Genomic DNA, 21,572 nt, shown 5'->3' with positions numbered 1-21,572 from the left:
ACGAGCCGACAGCCGGCAGCCTTTGACGGCGATTACCACGACACGTGAAACATGTGAAAATCATGCTTCAAATCCATTTATTTTAATTTCAATGTTGTTCACTAATGAGTATTTGAATTTCCGTTATGTTTCGCTTGGCTTTTTTCGAGATAAAAAAGCACATTTATGTGTACAAGTAGAACATATTTTACCTTTTGTAAGCTTACCTTTTGCTACCGGGCGTGATTATAGAAAGTAAATCAGTGAATAAGCAGTGAATAAACATTTCTCCTTTCAATGTTACAAAATTTTGAATTTGGATTAATGGTTTTAAGATATACTAGAAACGGATGTCGCCTCTTGTTATCCTGGTTTAAATCAATATACTCACATACCCACCGTTGGCAATTCATGATCCACAGCGTTTATTGCCGTATGAGAAAGTTAGCAGTTATATTTTTACTTTTGATTGTTTGTTTTGGTCGCTGTTGTTGCCAGTTTTTTAAATGTTTCACAATTCCGCGTTTTACAATATTCAGACATTCCGCGTTTTAAGATAATACGTCACTCCGCGTTTTACAATGTTCCTCCCATCCACCGTGGCGTTCCGCCGTTCCGCCATTCCGCCGAATAGAGTCACCCAAATATCCAAGAAGGCAGAAAATTTCATAGTCTGATATAGGGCTGCCAAAACAACTAAAAATTGGTCTGGTATAAGGCAAACGTTTCAGCCCAGTTCCAGCAACAGACCCCCAGCTAGAAATATACAAAGTACAAAGGGATGAAAATCCATTACCAACCATGGCTAAAAGATACAGGAGCTTACCCTCAAGGGGAAATTTAGATTTCAAGACTTCCACTCTTAAACAACATGAAAAGCCTCTTTCACCGTTTAGCAAAAGACTACTCCATACCACAACTGACTGCCAACAGATAGACCATAGCAAAATAGTCGTAGTCTCATAGAGACCTTTGATTAAAAGTACTGAAGTTCTAAACCAAACAAAAATTTCAACTGTCAGGGCTTGAGACTAACTTCTCAGCTAACTAGCCAAGTGGCCAGTGACAGCTATGATTTCACTAGCCAAAGCCAATTTTCTACTAGCCAGAAACTTTCGAGCATGGTTTTCATTTTTTTTTACTAAACCACCTGAGACAAAAGCCAAGTTGGATGAGAAATCGGACAAAATTGGCCATGTTTTCCTTGCTTTTTTTGCTCCTAGCCACCACAGAATAATTAACAATTATCCTGCGAAATCGCGCGGAATATCGCCTGATACTTAGCCGACGAGGCCGTAGGCCGAGTGGGCTAAAATCAGACGATATTCCGCAAGATTGAGCAGGATAATTGTTTTATTATTCAACAAATTGTCAACGAAACACATTTTGCACATAGAAAAACTGTAATTAAGCAGCGCTTTACAAGATTTCGGATGAATCTTCGCAACCTACAAATATCGTAGGATATCTGTTATGTACGGATGACAGATATCGTTAACATTTTGACCATATATGGGCAGCGCGCGCATCTGTTGAATAATAATATCTGATATTATCCATTAGAAGTCCGCATCTTACATGTGTACTGGGAAGCTTTTTTAAATCATTCAGGTACTCGACCTCTCATCCTCGTAATTCATGCAACCTTTCCCAATCACTGATTAACGTTACAACCTACATTTACTGTACATTATGCTCGATTTCCCAGACTGGCTAAAAATTAGCAAAAACAATTTACAGTTTTCTTTCACTTGTCACTTTCGTCACTTGAGAGTCCAAAAAAGTAACTGTTTGTGTGCTTTCATAACCCTAAGCTTGTTAGTTCAATCTGTTTTCTCAGAGTCATTTATAATTTGTGGTTTCTTCTCACAAAAATGCCTGAAATTTCCACTAGCCATTTTGGCTAGTGAAAGCCCAGAACCTACTAGCCAAAACAGCATTTCTACTAGCCTTTGGCTAGTTGGCTACCGTTAGTCTCGAGCCCTGAACTGTAGAAAATCTAGACCTTAATTATAGACATGCTAGCTATTCTAGAACTTTAGACATTCTTAAGACATTCTTTAAAATGTACTTTCAAGAAATCTTACATTTTGAAAACGAGTATAGAAGTTTGCTAGATGAGTTACCGGTAACTATTCTAGAACTACTTTTGACACTCTAGACATTTTAGAACACACTTTTAAAAACTCTAGAACTTTTAACTCTCTTTGCTCTACTAGTATTCTATAACAACTTGTGATTTTAGAAGTTGTAGAACATGTCAGCTATAGATACATGTACATGTAGATATCTGATTGACTGATCATTTTCTAATGCTTAAATTTACTGCTATACCTGCACTTTTCTCTTCAAAAATATCATTGAATGAACAAAAGTTGAATGAAATAATGGTCTTATACTATTTTCATGGATTGTTGCTTCATAAAAAAGAGTGTCTTACATGTGCACTGGTTTTTGTTTATATCTCAGGTACTAATAACAAAGCAGGATGTACATGATAAATACTCACTGGATAACTTACGATCAACAGTGGAAGAGTTAATCTCAATGAACTGCATTCCCATCATCAATGAGAATGATGTTGTAGCATCACCTCCTGATATGGATTACGATCTTGCAGGGGTAAGTGAATTCCTGTTGCAATGATATACATTGCGTAACAGTTATTACACAAGTGTGTACTGGATATGAGATGGTAGATGACCAACAAGGTGCATGGTGCTGATATATCATTATAATCATTAGCCTACTGGCACGATGAGACATCATGTTGATTATCCAAAAAGGGTGAGTGGAATTGTGGCCGTAATATGATTATGGCCATGGTATTTTAGGGAAATAATAGTAATTATAATAATAACAATAAAAAAAATAATTATTGGATAATGATGATGATGTGCATTGAAAATATATCTTATTAATAGCATGCACAAAGTATTGGTGCATCTTGCCAATTTTATTTAAAAAGACAGAAATCTGATGATTTTTGTTAACCAAGTTTATACAGCCTCAGAAACTCATATTTGAATATTCAGTTTTGCCAAGTACCATATTTGGAAACACGAAGAATTTGTATGAAAATTGTTTATACAGTCACGTAACGACACATGCACACCATTTTTGTTTTGCAGTAAGTTAATAATAATTATTAATGAACTCCAACCTGAACACTCTCAAGTTTGCAGACCCGCACACAACATTCAATATAAACCTGTGAAAATGTGGCAGTTGCAGCTTTTTAGCCTCTTTATCTTTGATTTTTACGTTAATTGCATTTGTGATGGCAGTTTTTAAAATCTCGCAACGTGACAATTTTCAATTAGAAAGCCACGTACTGCTCTCAATGACATTAGGAGGCACACAACATGCAAATTCATGTAAATTATGTAACAGAAAAGATAAGGTCTCTATTAGCTTGTCGAAAACACTTGTGCTCAAACTGAACTGAAAGTTTTCATATGAGTGAACAAAGACAAAACAATCAATGCGAACAAATCAGCAACCTTTTGAGTCAGACAAAATCTTCCAACTCAAGTTGACTAAACGGTGAAAAACTCCGCAAGAGCTTATAATCGTTTTCTCGCAAGATATAGATTGTAGTTGATTCCAAAATTTCTGCTTCTGAATCATTGTTTCTCACGAAAAAAGACTCTTAAGTCTTTCAAGTTGAACCTTTGGCTCTCAAGGTGAGGCTGTCGTCCTTCGAGACGAGAGTGTCGTCTCATGAAAAACGAGACGAGGGGTGGTAACTTAACTACAAATACGTAGTTAAGTATACATCAGAGTACATGCATGTGTCAAGTTGATTAAAGAAACTGTTTTATTTGCTTCTTAACTAAAGACAAATTTCAGAAATCCTGTTAAGAGAAATTTAAGCTGTTTAGAATCAAGGGGCAGCAAAATTGAGTCAATCAAGGTGATCAACTTTCAAGTAACAGCCTAAGGTAACCTGTTAAAAAAGTAGTGATTTTATACGAAGCCAAAAAAAGCAGTTAATTCGAAATTTTGTTCTTGAGCATTTTTAGGTATAAAAGTGACTTAAAACTGCTATAAAATATAATAGTGCAAAATTACAGTAAACAAAGGACTGAAGGCTTGACCACTTTATGTTAAGTTTTAAGCCATTTTTCTTTGATTTTCCTCAGAACTACCTCTTTTTAGTGCAGAATGCACTTTTGTGATGGTTTGGTGGGCAGTCGTGTGATAAACCCCTAAACCCCTAAAGCGCTACAGTGTAAACTTTTAATCACCAATTAATTAATTAATATCAATTAATTAATTATTCCTTGTGGAGGGGGTGGGGGTGGGGAGCACCTGACCGTACCCCTAGGTAAAACCTGGAGCACATCTACGTTACTTTCATATGAAGATCTCAAACGTATATATTTGTTTCAGAAAACCCTTTGCTCTCCTTGTGGTACTACTCAACGTAATTTACACCAAACGCATGCGCAGATTAGTCTACGCTGTTTTCTGGAACTATCATGAACATCGCTTGTATTGCGTGTTTGCAGTAGGCTTCCTGCAGACTTCTTGGCGCCAAGTAAAAACCGCAAATTAATTAAATTAGATTTTGAGACTTTCACAGCGCTTTCGTAATTAGGTATGCAAAAACTTGCACCGGGATTTTCGGCGTGAACACCTGATAACCAGGAAACAAATATCCTAGCTGTACTGCGTTTTAAAAAACCTGTCGAAAAATATGTTTTTTGATTAGATTTGTTTCTTTAGTTTTCGAGAATCGTCTTTCGTGCAGTCTAAACCGTAACTTAATTAAATTAAACAAATGTCATCGATGCCGCCGTAAAACAAACAAAAAACAAAAGTTTCATGTTATCGCATTTTCAAGGAAGACAAAAGTATTTTGTTACAAATGAACAAAAGTGTCGTGTTACGTTTGCAAAGATTAGCGTAAGGAACACCTGGGAAAGAATACAAGTAGCCTGTGAACAGTTTTTCCAAAAGTAAAATAAAGCAAATAAACACGAACATATATAAAACATCATACTTTCAATTGTTCCATATTGCATTCTGCACTTACCAAATCATCGAGATTTTTTGTATTTGTAATATACAAGTTAATTTCTAAACACTTCCTCAAACCCTTCCCTGAATGCAGCTCTGTTTGCAATTGATTTTGAAAGAAAAACAGTTGGAGGTAACTTTGTCTTTAAGCTTAATGTGTTCCAACCTGGTTCAAATAATTCCAACATAGATCATTAATATAACCTAATTGACCATCTTTTATTATTTATTACACACTTATCATGATGCTTTCCACGTTGCTGATCCTGGTATACATGTTACGTACATGGACTAGCTCACCAATTTAAGTCTTTCTGTAGCTCAGTGGTTAGAGCACCCAACCAGTATCTGGGAAGTCATGGGCTCAAATTCTGTCATGGGACTCAAGTTTTTCCTTTGTTCCGCACTTGTGACAAACATTTCATCTTTATCAATAATAATATAACTGTCATTAATCCATCGCAACATAAATATGAGATCAAAATTGATGCATATTAAATTAATGTATCTCAAATCCAGCCGAATTGTACATGTAGTGTTTTAAATGGGTGGCAGAGTAATAAACATTAACTGCTTGGAAAATTAATGTTGTAAAGTAGAAGAGACGCGCAGCATACATGTAAAAATGAAAAGGAAGAAAAAAAAGTAATAGGAAGGCCTATTGTGTTTAGTAACTGAGCATAAATTATATGAAGAAACGGACCGGAGTTGAAGTTGTGGTGGTTGGATGGATGTTGATGTAGACACATGAAGATATTATGTCAGTCGAGTTGTTAAGGGTTCAAACTCTGGGATCAGGGGTCACTTACAAATAATTTGTAAGTGATTAATTTGTAACATCAAATAATTTGTAACAGCAGTTATTGATGTTACAAATTCTTGTATGCAAGAGTAATAATTTTTTTTTCATCTTTACTGTTAGTCTGTTAGGACTCGTATTTTAACTTTACACCAGTTAATTAAAGTGTTTCTATTTCTCGGTTCCACATACACCTATTCAAGCCACTGTCATCTATTTATCATTGTTCCCATCAGTCTTCACATGGGCATGTTTTTCTTTTATAGAAGTCAGAAACAATTTGATAAAAAGTGAGCAAATTTTCTTTCGTAAAGCACACACTGGAAACCAAACAGAAGCTTTGGAGTCCAATTCTACCATTACATTTTGATAGTACTGTAATGATGACCCAGGTTACTTTTCAATTTTAGCAACCAGTACATTTAAAAGCTCCATAAATACTGTATGTATGACCAATTGGACTTAACAGATTATAACAAATGTGAAAACGTACATGCATGTATCCACGCTTATCTCTGTTAAAGCGAAAAATGTCCTTGGTAGGAGGGTTACCCACCATTATCAATTATAAGTGTTCAAAAGTGTTCTCAGAGTGTTTTTAATGCTGTATAAAACAGACATTTTGGAAAAATCCCTTCATCAATGCGAATACCCACCATACCAACCACCTCAGGTGAGAGAACTAAGTTTCTTACATTTACCTTACATTCCTTCACATCCCTTCCTTTCTTTTCACTTCACTTTACTTATATCATGATCAGATGGGAAATAAAATAACAGCTGTGGCTGAATGGTTCAGGGACTGCAGGATTCAAATTAAGTAGCCCAGGGTTCAAAGTAAGCAAATGGTCACCCTCCTACCATTTGGGATTCTCAACAACTTGTGGTATAGAATAGTCCTTTAAAGTTTTCTTGCCCTTTAACACACCAGTTCTAATTACTTAAGGTACATTTGAGCCTTGCTAATACAATTATTGTCTCCTTCCCTTACATGCATATCCTTGAAACTTGTTAAGATGAGGAAAGCACCGGTAAGTGGCATTTTCACTCACAAGTAAAACTATAAATAAAACTCTTTATTTTGTTTCACAAGATTACACCGTAGACCTGTGACTTGCTTCTCTGATATCTTAAGTCCTTTCTCTGCAAAAGGTAAGGTATAAGGTATTTTATTTAAAGTCGTTAACGTTGGGAGTGGTTACCCAGTCTCCCGAGCCAGGGGCTCATGTTAAAAATGCACAACTATTTACAATAAAATTACTTAAATTACTATTACATTAAAATCATTAAAAACAGAATTTAAAAGAGATACTAAGATGAATATAAAATTAAATAATGAATCCAACTAATCCTAATATTTAAAATTTAAGTTAGCACTAGAAGATAAGCATAATAATATGTATATATATATATATATATGTACAAAAATAGATAAATAAATGAAAAATAAATAAAAATAAAAATACAATTATATACAGTTCATGCACTGGCACCCAGCAAACTTCATGCCATTTAAACGAGCTCGAAAATGTGCCAAGGTGGTCGAAGATTTGGCACTAGCTGGCAACTGGTTCCACAAGTGAGCAATTAAATACAGAAAGGATTTGTGCATGACAAGGCTGTTATATGGGGGCTGCACAACATTTGAGCCTCTACCTCGTAAATTATAAGTAGTTAACCTGGGTTTTAAAAAAATGGGAAATATAATTTTGGCCATCAAGTCTAAAGCACTTAAAAAATAAAATGAGTGATTGCACGATACGTCTCTTCTCTAGCGTGTCCATAGCAGCCATGGCTAGGCATAGATCATAGATGGCCGAGTTACTGAGATTCAGCCGCGACTTAATCGCAAAGTGATTACATTTTGATGGAGTTTTTCAAAGTTTTAGATATTCCCAGCAGCAGTGGGCAGCAGTATTCAATATGTGGCAACACGTAGGCTTTATACAGAGAGATAATAACGTCTGAACTAGGAACTAGGCGTTTAATCCTACGTAATGCAGCTATCGTAGCGTACGCTTTTTTCAGCATGGTTGTGACATGAGGCTTAAAAGACAGATCCTGGTCCAATGAAACACCTAAAATTTTGAGAGTCGGCTCAATTTCGATGGTAAAATTTTGATGCAAAAAATAATCAAAAAAAAGAATAAAGAAATAATATTTTTCTCACTTTCTGACACAGCAAAGGAAGCAGAAGATTTTTTTATGACTTACTATGTCTGCACAGACATTGTCTTGTATATATATAAGGACAAGTTTGTAAGTACATATAAGTACATGTGTAAACAGACCAACTAGGTTAAGAAAAAAACCTTTATGAGGAAACGTTGATTAGCTAATACTATTAAAACATGATAGACTTACTAGCGGCCCCAACTAGTAGTGAGGAGATTGTGAAATTGGGTAAAACTTGATTTCTCTGTTTTGATAAAACAACCATTTTAATGTTACCGGTACTTAATTGAAGGTAACTTGCATGCCTTTGAAAATTCTTCCCTTGTAAGAAACACCTTAATTCTGATATAAACCCAGTTTCACAGGGGTGAACAAAATATTACCCAACTCCTGTGGAACTCAAGTCATTTATGAGAGCAGAATCCCATACATAGAAAATTAATAATCTCTGAAGGAATGGATTATTCTTCAATATTGTCTTAAAATTAATCATTTAGTCGCATTCTATGTGGTTACCATTCCCCCTATTTTAAAAAGAGGTATGCCCCTGTCAAGGCTGTAGGGCGTGATAACTAATGCCTTAAGGTCCTAACACAATCAAATAATTTTTGTCTAGACTAAGGTGGGGTTGACACTTAATATCGTAAATGTAGACTGATGGGAACAGTTCCTTAGAACCCAAAGTTGTATCTTTCTAAAAATGCCTTTTGACTTCAACTTAAAAGGTGCCATTTGCATAATTATTTGTTCAGCCAGGTGATGGCAACTGTGCATGTGTAAAATGGTTCAAGTCATTTTAAGCTTCTTTTGGTACTGCAAATAGGGAGCTATAGTGAAATACCCTTCTGGGTCAATAATACCCTCACATTTTATGCTTGCACTTACCGGTATGTTGTAGTACTTTTGACCTTTAGTAAGAATGCCAATGTTTGTAAAACAGGCAGCACCCAACTAGATAATGATGGCACTCAAACATTTTATTGCTGGTTTTCACTGTCACACAATCAGAAAAAAATTGGAAACCATTCAACGACACTGAAGCTATGAATTTCAAATGTTATAGACGGTAAATAGATAAACAATTTCTCCAAGTTTCAGGTCTGATCTGTGAGGTGTACCGTTTGCGAGTCATTTTCTAATCCTTTCCATGCAAATTTATAGAATGGAGAGGCAATATTTCTGTCCTTCTGAGGGACACAAATATGGCTGCTGTGATGTCAGAGAAACCATCTGGAACTCAGTCTGTTTACAACAGCAACAATCTTTGGCTCATGAGCTAGTACACTTTTACATAAACACCACTTATAACTGAAGTGTTCAGTCTGCTGAAAATTTTAAAGGAAAGGCCTTTCGTCAAACAAAATAGCTTTGTCACGGCACTCAGCTTGATGTCACATACAACAGAGATCTCAAATATTCAATATACTCTGTTTTAAGAACCAACGACACTGTCAATCTGGAAATGCAAAAAGATATAATTTATTTTTTGTTTATCTTATGCCTAATGACAACAAAAAATTTAGCAGGCCTAGTGAATTTTGATTCAGAATTTTATGACGTAACATGAAAACCAAGAATACTTATTATGTATCCATAACTGATTCATGTCTGATTGGTTAAAATAACCTTAAAACAATTGGAAACAAACCAGAGGCCCTCAGACATTATAAGCACTTCCTCTTTACGTTGTCTTGTGACAATAACAGGCTTTCATGATGCATGTCTTACGCATGCTGTATGAATCCTGAACAGCAAATACATCTATAAAGTAGATTTACATGTAATACACACTGAAGAAGCCGTGCAAACTTTATATGGTATGCAAACGTGAAAGTGACATTTCTAAATGTAGTTGAGACAAGTGAGACATTCCAAAACAAACATCAATGCTTAAAAAGGGTTAACCAAGCAGCATGCTTTCAGAGTTACTGGGCCAACCCCCCCCCCCCCTTTTATGACTATTTTACAGAATATGCAAAATAGGAGTATAGTAGTGACCTTGGTTCCATGGGTCATAATTTTTTGTTTATGGGAGGTGCAGCAGCCTAATGGTTAGTGTACTGGACTCTAGATCAAGCGGTCCATGTTCCAGCCCTTGTCGGAGCAGTGCGTTGTGTTCTTGGACAAGACAGTTCCTCCTCTCACACACGTGTACAAATGGGCACTGGCGAATTTACTATGGTCCACTAGGCTTGATTGCACTGCAATTTTTTGGTTGTAATTCCGCTGGCCAATACATGATGGAGATAAAATTGAAATGTTGCTTAATGGAAAATTGAGTGAAATAATGAGATGTTTTAAAATCAGTTATGTCAATGGGAGGCAGGCTGGCCTACTGGTTAGTGCGCTGGAATCCAGATTGAGCCGTCAGGGCTTGAGCCCTGGCTGGGGCCCCACTGACACTTCACTCTCATAGTGCCTCTTTCCACCCAGGTGAGATTATGCTGGGAGGGTACCCTATGATAGACTAGCATCCCATTCAGGGAGGAGTATTCCTAGCCGCTTAATGCTACGGAAACTGGGATAAGCTCCAGCAGTATGGGCCCCATGGCTCGAGGCTTCCCTCCCCCCTAATCAGCTATGCCAAGGGAAAAAATGTTTGATATGTGCCACAGGTGTGAGAGAATGAACGAGCAAAGGATCAATAAATTAAATAAATGAAGATGAATTTTTCAACAACGACGCAAGCATGGGACAAAGAAAAATTCTGAGTCCCTGACCCATGGGAATCAAACCCATGGCCTCCCAGATACTGGTTGGGCGCTCTAACCAACTTAATAAACAATACATTGTATGTGTACATGTACAAGTTGACATTCTCATTGTGCCGGGCTGCATTTCCTGTACATTAAACCCAGAGTGAATGGCAAGCGAGATTTTGTACCTAGTAAAGTGCAGCCTGGTTCAGGTCCTTCTGTGGTAAGACTTTTTTTGTTTTTAAGAGAAAAAATAACAAAAATTGTTTTGTTTTTAACCTGTGAGTGTTGAACTATGCATCTAGTAGCTGAAATGCAGCCTGGTTCAGCTTCCTCTGCATGTTTCTTTCAATTGTCATACATTCATTCCAAATGTTTTTCTGCTTATACGCAAGAAGACACCTCAAATGCTGCTCATACTTCGAACTCTGTGCACAAAATCATATAATTATCAGTCATAGTCTCAAAGAGAACTTTAATTGTTGCAGAGCATTGTTATTATTTTTTATCCTGCCAATAAAGGAGTTTAATTCTGGTTGCTTTTCAGGTGATCAGTGTAAAGGACAATGACAGCTTATCTTCTTTGTTGTCAGTGGAATTGAAAGCAGACTTACTGTTGATGTTATCAGATGTGCAAGGTATTTACAGTGGCCCTCCTGACCTTCCTGAATCTCGTCTTCTGGACACATTCAGACCTACTGATGTCAGTAATATTGAATTTGGAGACAAGTCTCGTGTTGGTCGTGGAGGCATGGAGTCTAAAGTGAAGGTATATGCACTTTGCCTAACGTTGCAAGTACGATATGTAGTAAATACAAGCAGTCAAGTCCTGGTCAGCTATGTCCAGTTTGCCCTTGTCGAATGTTTTTAATCTGATTTTAGTTGTATGACGTTTCAGGCTGCAGCATGGGCTCTTGAGAGAGGTACCAGTGTTGTAATAGCAAATGGCACGAGCAGTGATTATGTCATTCGTCAAGTTTTGGATGGCCGAAAGGTTGGAACATTCTTCACCATGGTAGAGGAAACAGGGCCATCTGTAGAGAACCAGGCAGCAGGAGGTACATGCACTGTGTAGTTAGGTGGTATTATTATTGTTGTAATTTCTCTCTTTCAGTTCAACTTTGTATTAGTCCTTTCTAGCTGCGTGGGTGTATTTTGCTTTGTGTTCTACATAACAGTTCCTTGTTTAGTAGTTGTTTTCTGCCCATATGTAAGACTCCTGTGTTTAAAATTTTAACTTTAATCGAAGGAGTTTCTAAATCGAGTTTTTACAAAGGCTAGAATGCCATTGTAAGAACGTTAACACGGCTCTGTGTTTTACTTTAAACCGTTACTTAAGGCCTTACTAAATTTGTTTCCAAATTTAAAGCGTGCCATTTGATTAACCTGGTAGAATCTCAAGAATTTTAATTTAGTCTTACATCAAGGTATTGTAAGAATCGTTACACAGGAATCTTACATAAGGCCTGCGAAGAATTCTTACAAGGAATGCAGAAAGTCCGCACATATCCTCATGTTATGTGTCTAGACACCTGAAACAAGGCAAATACCCCTGGGCATTTTGGAAATGGCTACTACAAAATATGAACGAGACACAACTTGTACTTGTAGCCGTATTTACAAAGGGACCGCGTTTGAGCTTACTCAAGACAAACTAGACAGTGTTTGAGCTTTCTCACGAGTGGCATATATCATATATTGGATGTCACGCTACAATATAATGCAACTTTTGTTGATCAACAATAATCGGAACTCTTAAGAAAAAAATGTAACCATAACATATAAAATCTAACGATCACATTTAGTGGTTTAAAAACTTACATGTAATACGCACTTTCCAAGAATACGTAAACAGGTAAAAACCACATCAATAAACACAGATCACATCGGGCCTGATCGCATTGTGTTCCTAGAATACCGAAAATATGTTTCTGTTTTCGTGTGCGATAGTGTGACATGAGGGGGACTAAAGAGCCTTTTGATTTTATCTGGAGCCTCATAGTTTTAGCGATTTGGACTCTGTATCAAGAAGTCCAGGGTAGTCTGTTTTTCTTCAAAATTTCTCAATTTTGAGATTGCATTACTTTGGTACAATACTGTATGTAACTGATGGTTGCAGCTGGTTTTTAATTCTTGTGGGTTGCCATTGACTGTACTGTAAGTATAGCTTGTTTGTGACCATTGCAACTTGTTTAATAGTCAGTGTGATGGTTACAAGGTCTAGTGCTTTAAGGTGCGACTGTCGTACTTTTGAAGAAGACTACAAAAACTCTAGGCCCTAAATGACATCAAAAGCCAGAAATATGCCTCTACTGTTGCATCTTTTTAATATCATTTCATCGATTATGATCAATTTCGATCGACTGTTATCGATTTTCATAAATTGTTAAACATCTGGATTGACTTTTGGCATAAAACTCGTAACAGACCTATATACACAGACTCTTTATTGTGGTTTTGTAGTTTCATTTAACAAGCGATGTAGAGTCAGTCTGTGTAAGACTTTATTAATCCTCTTCTTGGATGTCTGCACATAAGTCCATTGTTGCCTGTTCTTCGCCACTTGTTTTCAACTCATCTTTGTTCCTTCATTTCCCGTTCAACTGATCGTCTCCATGTCTCTGGAATCCAACGTATAGCCACCCATGGGGGACCCCCATGGGTAGCTACCAAAGGCATTCTACTGGTGTTTCTGATCCATCTCCACCTGCGTTGTGTTATTTCAAGGGAAACAGACTATACAAAGGCAAAGGTCTTTTTCCTTAGTTTATAATTCGAGCCAGTAGATTGTAAGTATCCTCCTGATGCACTTATTTTGACAGTAAGTGTGAAATAGGTGTAGTGTCCTAATCGAGTTGTCTTAAGTTAGATTAACCGTGTTTAAGTAATTAATGTCAGGGTGGTCTGTTCCGTACTGCATGTACTGTTTTGTGATTGAAACAAGTGCAGGTACATGTACGTTGCTACGGCAAATTAGCAACAGCGACACTTTTTGTGAATACAAGTTTTTTTCTCTTCTTTAGCTCGTAAAGGAGGAAGAGCTCTTCAAGCACTAACTGCTGACCAGGTATAGTTGTAACTATTAAGGTAGAAGATCACTGTAAATAATAATCTGTTAATGCAAGCTATACGTGAGTTTTTGGTTTGCTTTTAAATCTATTAGCACAACTAAGACCAATCCCGAAATTTCTTCTTCTTCAAGTTCTGTGGTGCACTTGCCATGATTTCTTAACATTCCTGTTAATTAAGTAATCAATCAAAGTTCCTTTACTTAACACTTGAGATTCCAGGCAGCTTCACATTACACATGGAAACAAGGTCAGCTGTTGTGGATATTGATAAAATGATAAACAGTATTCCTTTTCAACGTTATTGGTGATAGTTAGGAAAGTCCTTTGTAAAAAGTTACCTGAACTTGGCAGAAGTCCTGCTGGGATTCCACTAAAAAAGAATCCCTTCATGAATCTTGCTGGCATCCAGCCAAGATGTGCCCGCCAGGAATCCCTTTCCAAGCACTGTATCTAACCAAGAATCTTGCCAGGAACATTTTTTCCTGTAGCCAAGCTCTCAAAGAAACTCCAGGCTGGTTTTACGGCAGTAATCTTGGTAAGATGTTGTTGAGATATCTTTTCTCTCAAAATGTCTGCCAGCTCACGACGAGTTTCACACCAAGATTTTGCATTCACTTTTTCGCTCGGTTTTCTTCTTCACATTCTCCATGTCCGCTCTAATGACCTGTCTCTCAGAAGCCAGTTCACCGTACAGGGCGTGCTCCATAGGGTTAACACGCCATCGTTAGTGCAGGCGATGCTGGCTTAGCAGAGCAGCAGTAGTGGGGAATCCTGCGCACTGGAAGACCTTGGTGACAAGTGGTGTTAGGTACCCTTTCCCTTTCCTATCAGGGCACCATTAGGATGTGTCTTAGGCCCTTAGGTCACTGAGCTGAAAGCTATAAAGTTGACTGACTAGCAAAGATGGCCCTGGACTCGCTACCATACAGCATATTGTTAAGCACATTTGCCCTGTAGATCCTGTCCTTTGTGTTCGCCATCCGTTTTAAGTTACTCCACATCTGCTTGTTCAATCTGGACATGACTGCCGCAACCTTTGCTATCTTTAGTTTTCACATTCCCGCTAGCATTTCAAAGTGCTGGGTTGTTCATTCCTTCACTGATTTTGCCTGTTATGTAGTTGTTGGTCAACTTTTCAAGAGATCGCTTTTAAGGCCATGCACGCACTGGAGTAAGTAGACTGGGGCATGACAGCACCAAACTGGTTTGGAGCTGCCCAGTCGTGTAAAGAACTTACTTTCACGATGCTGGAGTACCCTCTCTAGGGTGTAAGCTGGGCAAGAAAGTATGAAACTCTGTGTCCCAGGGCTTGAATATGACTCTACTGTATCAAACTCAAATGAATGTTTGCAGAACTGATGTCATCGTAATTTAGTTCACAAAAAAGATGTAATCCACAACTGACTACGAGAATGTTAGTTTACCTTCATGAATATCAACAAAAAGTAAAACATGCTAACCATAATAACCATGTAATCATACCCTTATAACCATACCTCTGCCTTTGCACTCAATGTAGGTTATGCACAGACTTTGACAAGAAGAGACCAGTATATGGCTTCTGTGAACATTAAATTATGTTTTAATAATATTATTATTAAGGTTTCCTTGTTTATTGCAAGTATATAATTTTCTGGCTTTTTTCTTAGCGAGGCAGAATCATATACAAGTTGGCAGACCTTTTAATTGAACGTAAAGATGAGATCTTAGATGCTAACTCCAAAGATCTGGAAGCCGCTCGTTTTGAAGGTCGTCTCCCAGCTCCCATGATGGCCAGATTACTATTGACTCCATCTAAATTGGAAAACCTTGCACAGGGATTAAAGCAAATAGCTGATTCTTCCCACAATATTCTGGGGCGCGTGCTGAAACGAACCAAGATTAGCGAAGGTTTAGAACTGAAGCAAGAAACTGTTCCCATTGGAGTGCTGCTTGTCATTTTTGAGTCCCGTCCAGATGCTCTGGTTCAGGTAATTGGCTCACTGCACTTATGAGTACACTGAGAAAATGTTCTCTGGCGTACTCACTTCTAATATTAATACCTGTATTTACTGGGTACTTTGTTAATTAAGTTTAAAGATGGATAATATATACATTCGTTGGGAAATATTTCAATGCGTTTCCACCTAAATGATATTAATATGGGCAGTTTACCATTTGTGTTTGCATTTTAGACTTGCAGTTTTTGTCTTGTTCTTATAGAAAGTGTTGTGCAATAAGATTGTAAGATTATAGAGCTTTTCCAGAAATTCAAGTAATAATTAATGTCAACCTCTGCAAGCTTCAATTTTGCTAGTTGCTAAACAAAGACACCAGCAAAGAAATCGCCCTGAATGCCCTCATGTATGAAAAAAAAAATAAAGAGTATAACACTACAGCTTAGCGCAGAATAGTTGTTCTGAAGAACTTCCCAGTACACTTGTAAAATGCTGGATACTTTCAAATTACTGTAAGAAAAATGAACATCTGGTCAAGAATCTTATCTCCAAACTCAACCCTTTGACTTGTTTTTATGTATATTTTCGTCATTCAACTGTCATTAAAGTCGTTGTTATCTGTTCCTTCTCAAAGTAAGTGATAAATTTGCGCGCATGTTTGTTGCTCATGTGACATCAGACATTGTGTTATTGGTGTCAGGTTGCTTCGCTTGCTATCAGCACAGCCAATGGACTGCTACTGAAGGGTGGTAAAGAGGCTTACCATAGCAACAAGTGTCTTCACAGTCTTGTTGAAGAGGCTTTGGCAATGTATGTTCCACCAGAGACCGTCAGTCTGGTAAGTTTACATCAAACGTTCATGCTCAATTGAGAACTGTATTGAACAGCTGCTCACCAAGAACAAGAATTCCTCGATTATCCTGCTAAGAACATTTCTTTGATCAAATTGGTTCAAAGTAATTCCAAAATGTGTTGAAGTTATGTTTCGATAAAGTGAAAGTTTGGTTGATTTTTTTACTGGCGATCTGGAGAACTTGATTTTTCCTTAACATTATTCCCGTTATAATCTTTGGGTAATTTTCGAGTTTGAGTGCTTTTGAAATGGCTTGATAGATTTTTTACACATTCGCCATACGTGGTTTTAAAAAATAATGCAAACGATCAGATTGCAAATTAACATTGATTTACTGGAACTCTTCAATTTAACGATAAAGTAAGCGTTCAAACCGATGAAAAAGCTGTGTTATAAATTCACAGAATAACAAAATTATGCTAAGAAACTTAAATCAGTACCTCTGCGTTCCTTTGCTGGTAGAACAATAAAAAAGCTTGTAATTCACTAGCCGTCAGGCGAGTGATTTGCAAGCTTTGCAACCCATCCTATCTGCTACTGACACTTACAACTACGTCCTGGCCAAGAGACTCGATGACAAGTTCAAACCTTCATCCATCAATCGCTATACGATCTCCCACACCTTTTTTGCTGACGAGTTTAGTAGAATGACTGTGAATAAAAGTGAAATCATAGTTTCCTATGCGTCTCTTCACTTTTCACTAACGTGGGAATTAATTATTTATTTCATTTACCGTATTTATTTCATATCTAGATAGTGTAATCATGTAGACATAATTATATCTTGTTTATGAAATTATGTAGAAGTGCCATCATTTCTATAGCTTATAGTCCTTATAGCTACACACCGTGTGTTCATGACATCAATAGGTGACATCACATATGTTTCATGGAGTGCCATTTTGGGCTGCCTCCAAGAAGAAAGAGATCAATCTTATAGCTACAGAAGAGAAAATGTATGTTGGATTATGAAGAAATGAAGCTGCAAATTGTATTACAAATCATTTGGCTTGCAACAACCTTGATATTCCTTTTATTTATCGTGATCAACCTCAGTACATGACAGTTTTGAAGTACTTGCAAAGTAGTTCTTTTGATATAGTGTACCTACATGTAATCTGAGTGTGTTGTGCTTCTACTCTACATTTTGTTGCCATAATACTATGTGAATTGTTAAACTCTCTTGAAAGGTCAGTACACGAGAAGATGTAAATGATCTTCTTCAGTTGGATAAGTACGTGGACTTGGTTATTCCTCGCGGTTCAAGTGAGATGATTGAACGTATTCAGTCAGAGAGTAAAGGAATTCCAGTGCTCGGACATGCTGAGGGCATTTGTCATGTGTTTGTTGACAAAGATGCTGACCTTGAAATGGCAACAAACATTGGTAAAGTTTATGTCTAGTATAAAGTACGGCATTCTCGTCCCCATAGCCCTTTCGTTTCTCTTAGCAGGCTAGGCCTTGGCACGAGAGAACGAAGGACTCTGGGGACACAGGATTTTTGAATTAATTCGATTTTTTTTGAGTGGCTGGTTGGAACAAAGAATTCCTAAACGGAAGTAAAAAACTTAACGACTCTCTCATACATTCTTTTGAAACATCGTGACTGCATACATGAAGACCGGAAGTCCTAGAATCTAGGACTGGAAATCCTGTGTCTCCAGATCCCTTCGTTTTCTCGTGCCAAGGCCCAGCCGGCTAAGAGAAACCAAAGGACTGTGGGGACGAGAATGAAAGTACGGCACCTGAAAAAATAAATTAACGTTCAATAAACTATTTTGCGGTTATTCCAATTCGTTTAATTTGTATAATAAAAGAGAACTATCCAGTATCTGATTTCTTAAGGACGGCGTTCAGCTTCAGAAAGAGAAAAGAACATTTTCCATCACCAAACTCACAGAGACTGGAGATGAATCTAGACACCAGGGTGGAATCCAGGTTTTCACTCGGACCTGCTTGTTGCATTGCTCATCATTTTCTGTTCTGATTAATATATAAACTAGAGCTGCCAGCATAGCTTACGTTTCGAAAATCAAACAGCTCTGAACGTAGGTGGAAAAAATTATTTCTTCTGTGAAAAAAACTTCATTTCCATCTGCAACTGTTTCTTGAATAACACTGTTGATTAGTTGTTTAAATTTGTTTTGATTTCTTTTAGTGGTGGATTCCAAGTGTGATTATCCAGCAGCTTGTAATGCAATGGAGACTCTGCTTATACATAGGGACCTTATCAGGTCGTCTTTCCTGGACCGTCTACTTAAAGCACTCAGAGAAAAGGGAGTAAGTCTATCCTAGCCTGTTTTTAAGAAATTCACTGAGAGTGATTTCAGTTAACCTGTGAAATAGTTTTTAGATACTTTTAGATACTATTAGACACAAATTCCATTGTTTTCTTTTGTTTCGTTTCGACAATTACGCACAAACTGGTACAGATTGTTTCACTAAATGAAATCACTCTAATAACTCACCCTATAAGTATTTTGCCCACCAAATTGAATTACTAAAGGTGTTGCAATAGAGGAGGCTAATGTACATTGAACTAGCATTACGTTATTAGAGACATGATAGTTAGCCAAGCTGAGCAAGCACTTTTTATAATAGGCTATGCTCAAAATGAATTTTGAGACTGTCTATAAGGGAACTCTCAATTATCTTAAGCACTGGCCAAACGGTAATGCAAGTGGACGCAAGTAGTCGCAAGTTCAACTTGCGTACAGACTTGCGTTGGGTGGCCAAACGGACACGCAAGTTTAGTTGCAAGTACACGCAAGTTTGCAAAATGGTAATTTAAAATGCTACGACGTGCAATTTAGTATTTGAAGTAAACTGCAAAAAATGCGTTGACTTGTGATAGGTTGCCAAACGGTGAAAAAATTGCGTTAACTTAAGTGCAAATTTGATCTCGACCAAAGTGAACGTAAGTCGACGCAAATGTACGCAAGTCAACGCAAATGCACGCAAGTCCTGGCGAAACGGAGACGCAAGTAGACGCAAATTTTCAATTTGCGTCTACTTGCGTTGCCATTTGGTCAGGGCTTTACACCAATTCAGGCATAAAGAAGTTAAACATATTGTGCAAGAGGCACATAATTAAAATGATGCACATATTTTACCAATGTATGTCGGGAGGTCTATTGTTTCAGTGGCAGGGATGTTTTGCTGGGTTGATAAAAAAATAAACCTATTTAGGCGGCTGGTATATTGGAGGATAATGCCCGAGGGTAAAAGATTGTCCGATAAGAGAACGGTTGGCCAAGAAACAAAGTTTCGAGGGCGACTGTGACATGGGACTGCAAAAAAAGATATAGCAGGCTTTGATGTAACTTAGTGAGATATATCATGTTTTATTCTTACTTGAATGTCAAGGTGATAGTTCACGCTGGACCTAACCTAGTAAAGACGTTACCACTGGCTCCGGCTCCTGCCAAGAGTATGAAGAAAGAGTACAGTGGGCTGGAATGTGCAGTTGAAGTTGTCAGGAATACAGAGGAAGCTATTGAACACATTCATCAGTTTGGAAGTTCACACACTGACGTCATTATCACTGACAACAGTAAGAATATCATTTTCCTGTGAAAATATACTCATAAATCCATCAAATATTTTTTGTGCGCGTGATTGGTCTAATACGTCACGTGATGCAACCAAAACTGGGGAATATTTAACAGGCTGTATTTTTTATTTCCGCCCACTCAAATTCGCGTCAAAAATAATTTTCCTTGAAACTCTTGCGACTAAAAGACTTTACCGAGGCTAGAACTTAAACAGATTTAATTTGATTCAAAATTATATTTCTGGCTGCGCTAGGAGCCATTAAATACAGCTTCATTATTTCCCACGTAGTTCCTGAAGGTACTTTTGCAAAACAAATTCAGTGATCGAATGATAAAACAATTATTGAATCGAATGATAAAACAATTATTAAATTCGGTTTTCGCAAAATATTGTGATTTGTTAGTGTCTCGCAGTAATTGATCTGCTAGCCACTGACAAATCGTAATATTTTGCTCAATCTCGCCTAATAATTGTTAATTTTTAACACGGCCGGGAGAAACAAGCATTGACACGATCTTCAACGTGACCTACCAAAAAGCAATTGAGGAAAAAAGCCTAAAAATTTAAGAGCTTCATCGGTATTCGAACCCGTGACCTCTGTGAATACCGCGGTAAGGAAGCCACACATTCGGAGCCAGGTTCTATCTTTCCGATGAAGGAATAGACGAGAGAGTAAGTTAAAAAAAAATTTAAAGGCTTCTTTTCCCCGATTGAGGATTGATATACAATACGAAAAATGCAATGTTCATCATGGGACAAAGAAAACAGGTTTGAATCGCGTGAGGGACTCCGATTCTTTCTTTGTCCCACCATGAACATTACATCATTCACATTTGACTATTCATACAATTTTGTCTTTTTTAAACTTCTTGGATTTCTCGCTACTCACCTACAATACTAAAATAAGGTTTTCGATCACCAGAAAAAGTTAAAAATAAAGAACTTTCTTTGGAAACTCCAATGAGGGAAAATATCTCAAACCCGTGAAGCAAACAAGAAAGCCACACGCCCGCTCAGAACTGATGACCCACTCGGAACTTGTCAGAACCAACTTGTGTCCTCTCCTCTCTTCTTGTTAAAGTGTGCCATGCTTCTCACTGTTGTAAACCAAACAAGAAACATCCTTAGCCCTTGGCAAAGTGTAGTGGCCCGGGTTGAATCCTATTATCCTAGATCCGGCGTCATATGACGGTTGAGCTTGTTGGTTCTGGTCCTGGCACATCCTCCGAGGATTTTCCTCCGGGATCTTCAGGGTTCCTCTCTCCACAAAAACCCACACCAAAATTTCAGTTCGATCTGAAAACATTGGGTGAAAATCCACTCTGCTTTGTGACTTAGTCTAAATTTATTTGTTTGCAGGTGAGACCGCTGAGCACTTCCTAACGGCTGTGGACAGCGCGTGTGTGTTCCACAATGCTAGCACTAGATTTTCCGATGGATATCGATTTGGTCTCGGTATGTACAATCAATTTGTTACCGCAA

General features: G+C 37.6%; 1 protein-coding gene across 2 annotated transcripts in view; it reads left to right on the top strand.

Moving 5' to 3' along the window:
* LOC144638842 (delta-1-pyrroline-5-carboxylate synthase-like) overlaps nucleotides 1-21,572 on the top strand; it is a 28,162-nt gene that overhangs the window by 5,161 nt on the left and 1,429 nt on the right. Inside the window, exons 4-14 of one of the 2 annotated variants that reach the window (XM_078498133.1) lie at nucleotides 2,449-2,601; nucleotides 6,820-6,834; nucleotides 11,222-11,443; nucleotides 11,573-11,732; nucleotides 13,698-13,741; nucleotides 15,395-15,715; nucleotides 16,383-16,520; nucleotides 17,726-17,921; nucleotides 18,694-18,815; nucleotides 19,902-20,088; nucleotides 21,450-21,545. In XM_078498133.1, the coding sequence (XP_078354259.1) occupies nucleotides 2,449-2,601; nucleotides 6,820-6,834; nucleotides 11,222-11,443; nucleotides 11,573-11,732; nucleotides 13,698-13,741; nucleotides 15,395-15,715; nucleotides 16,383-16,520; nucleotides 17,726-17,921; nucleotides 18,694-18,815; nucleotides 19,902-20,088; nucleotides 21,450-21,545 (1,654 nt within the window). The remainder of the gene's footprint in view (nucleotides 1-2,448; nucleotides 2,602-6,819; nucleotides 6,835-11,221; nucleotides 11,444-11,572; nucleotides 11,733-13,697; nucleotides 13,742-15,394; nucleotides 15,716-16,382; nucleotides 16,521-17,725; nucleotides 17,922-18,693; nucleotides 18,816-19,901; nucleotides 20,089-21,449; nucleotides 21,546-21,572) is intronic. The other variant, XM_078498141.1, reaches the window with a different exon arrangement.

Source organism: Oculina patagonica, chromosome 2 (assembly GCF_052425735.1).
Source record: "Oculina patagonica isolate OP01 chromosome 2, crgOcupat, whole genome shotgun sequence".
Taxonomy (NCBI): Eukaryota; Metazoa; Cnidaria; class Anthozoa; order Scleractinia; family Oculinidae; genus Oculina; species Oculina patagonica.
This window is presented reverse-complemented; position numbering and strand designations above follow the sequence as displayed.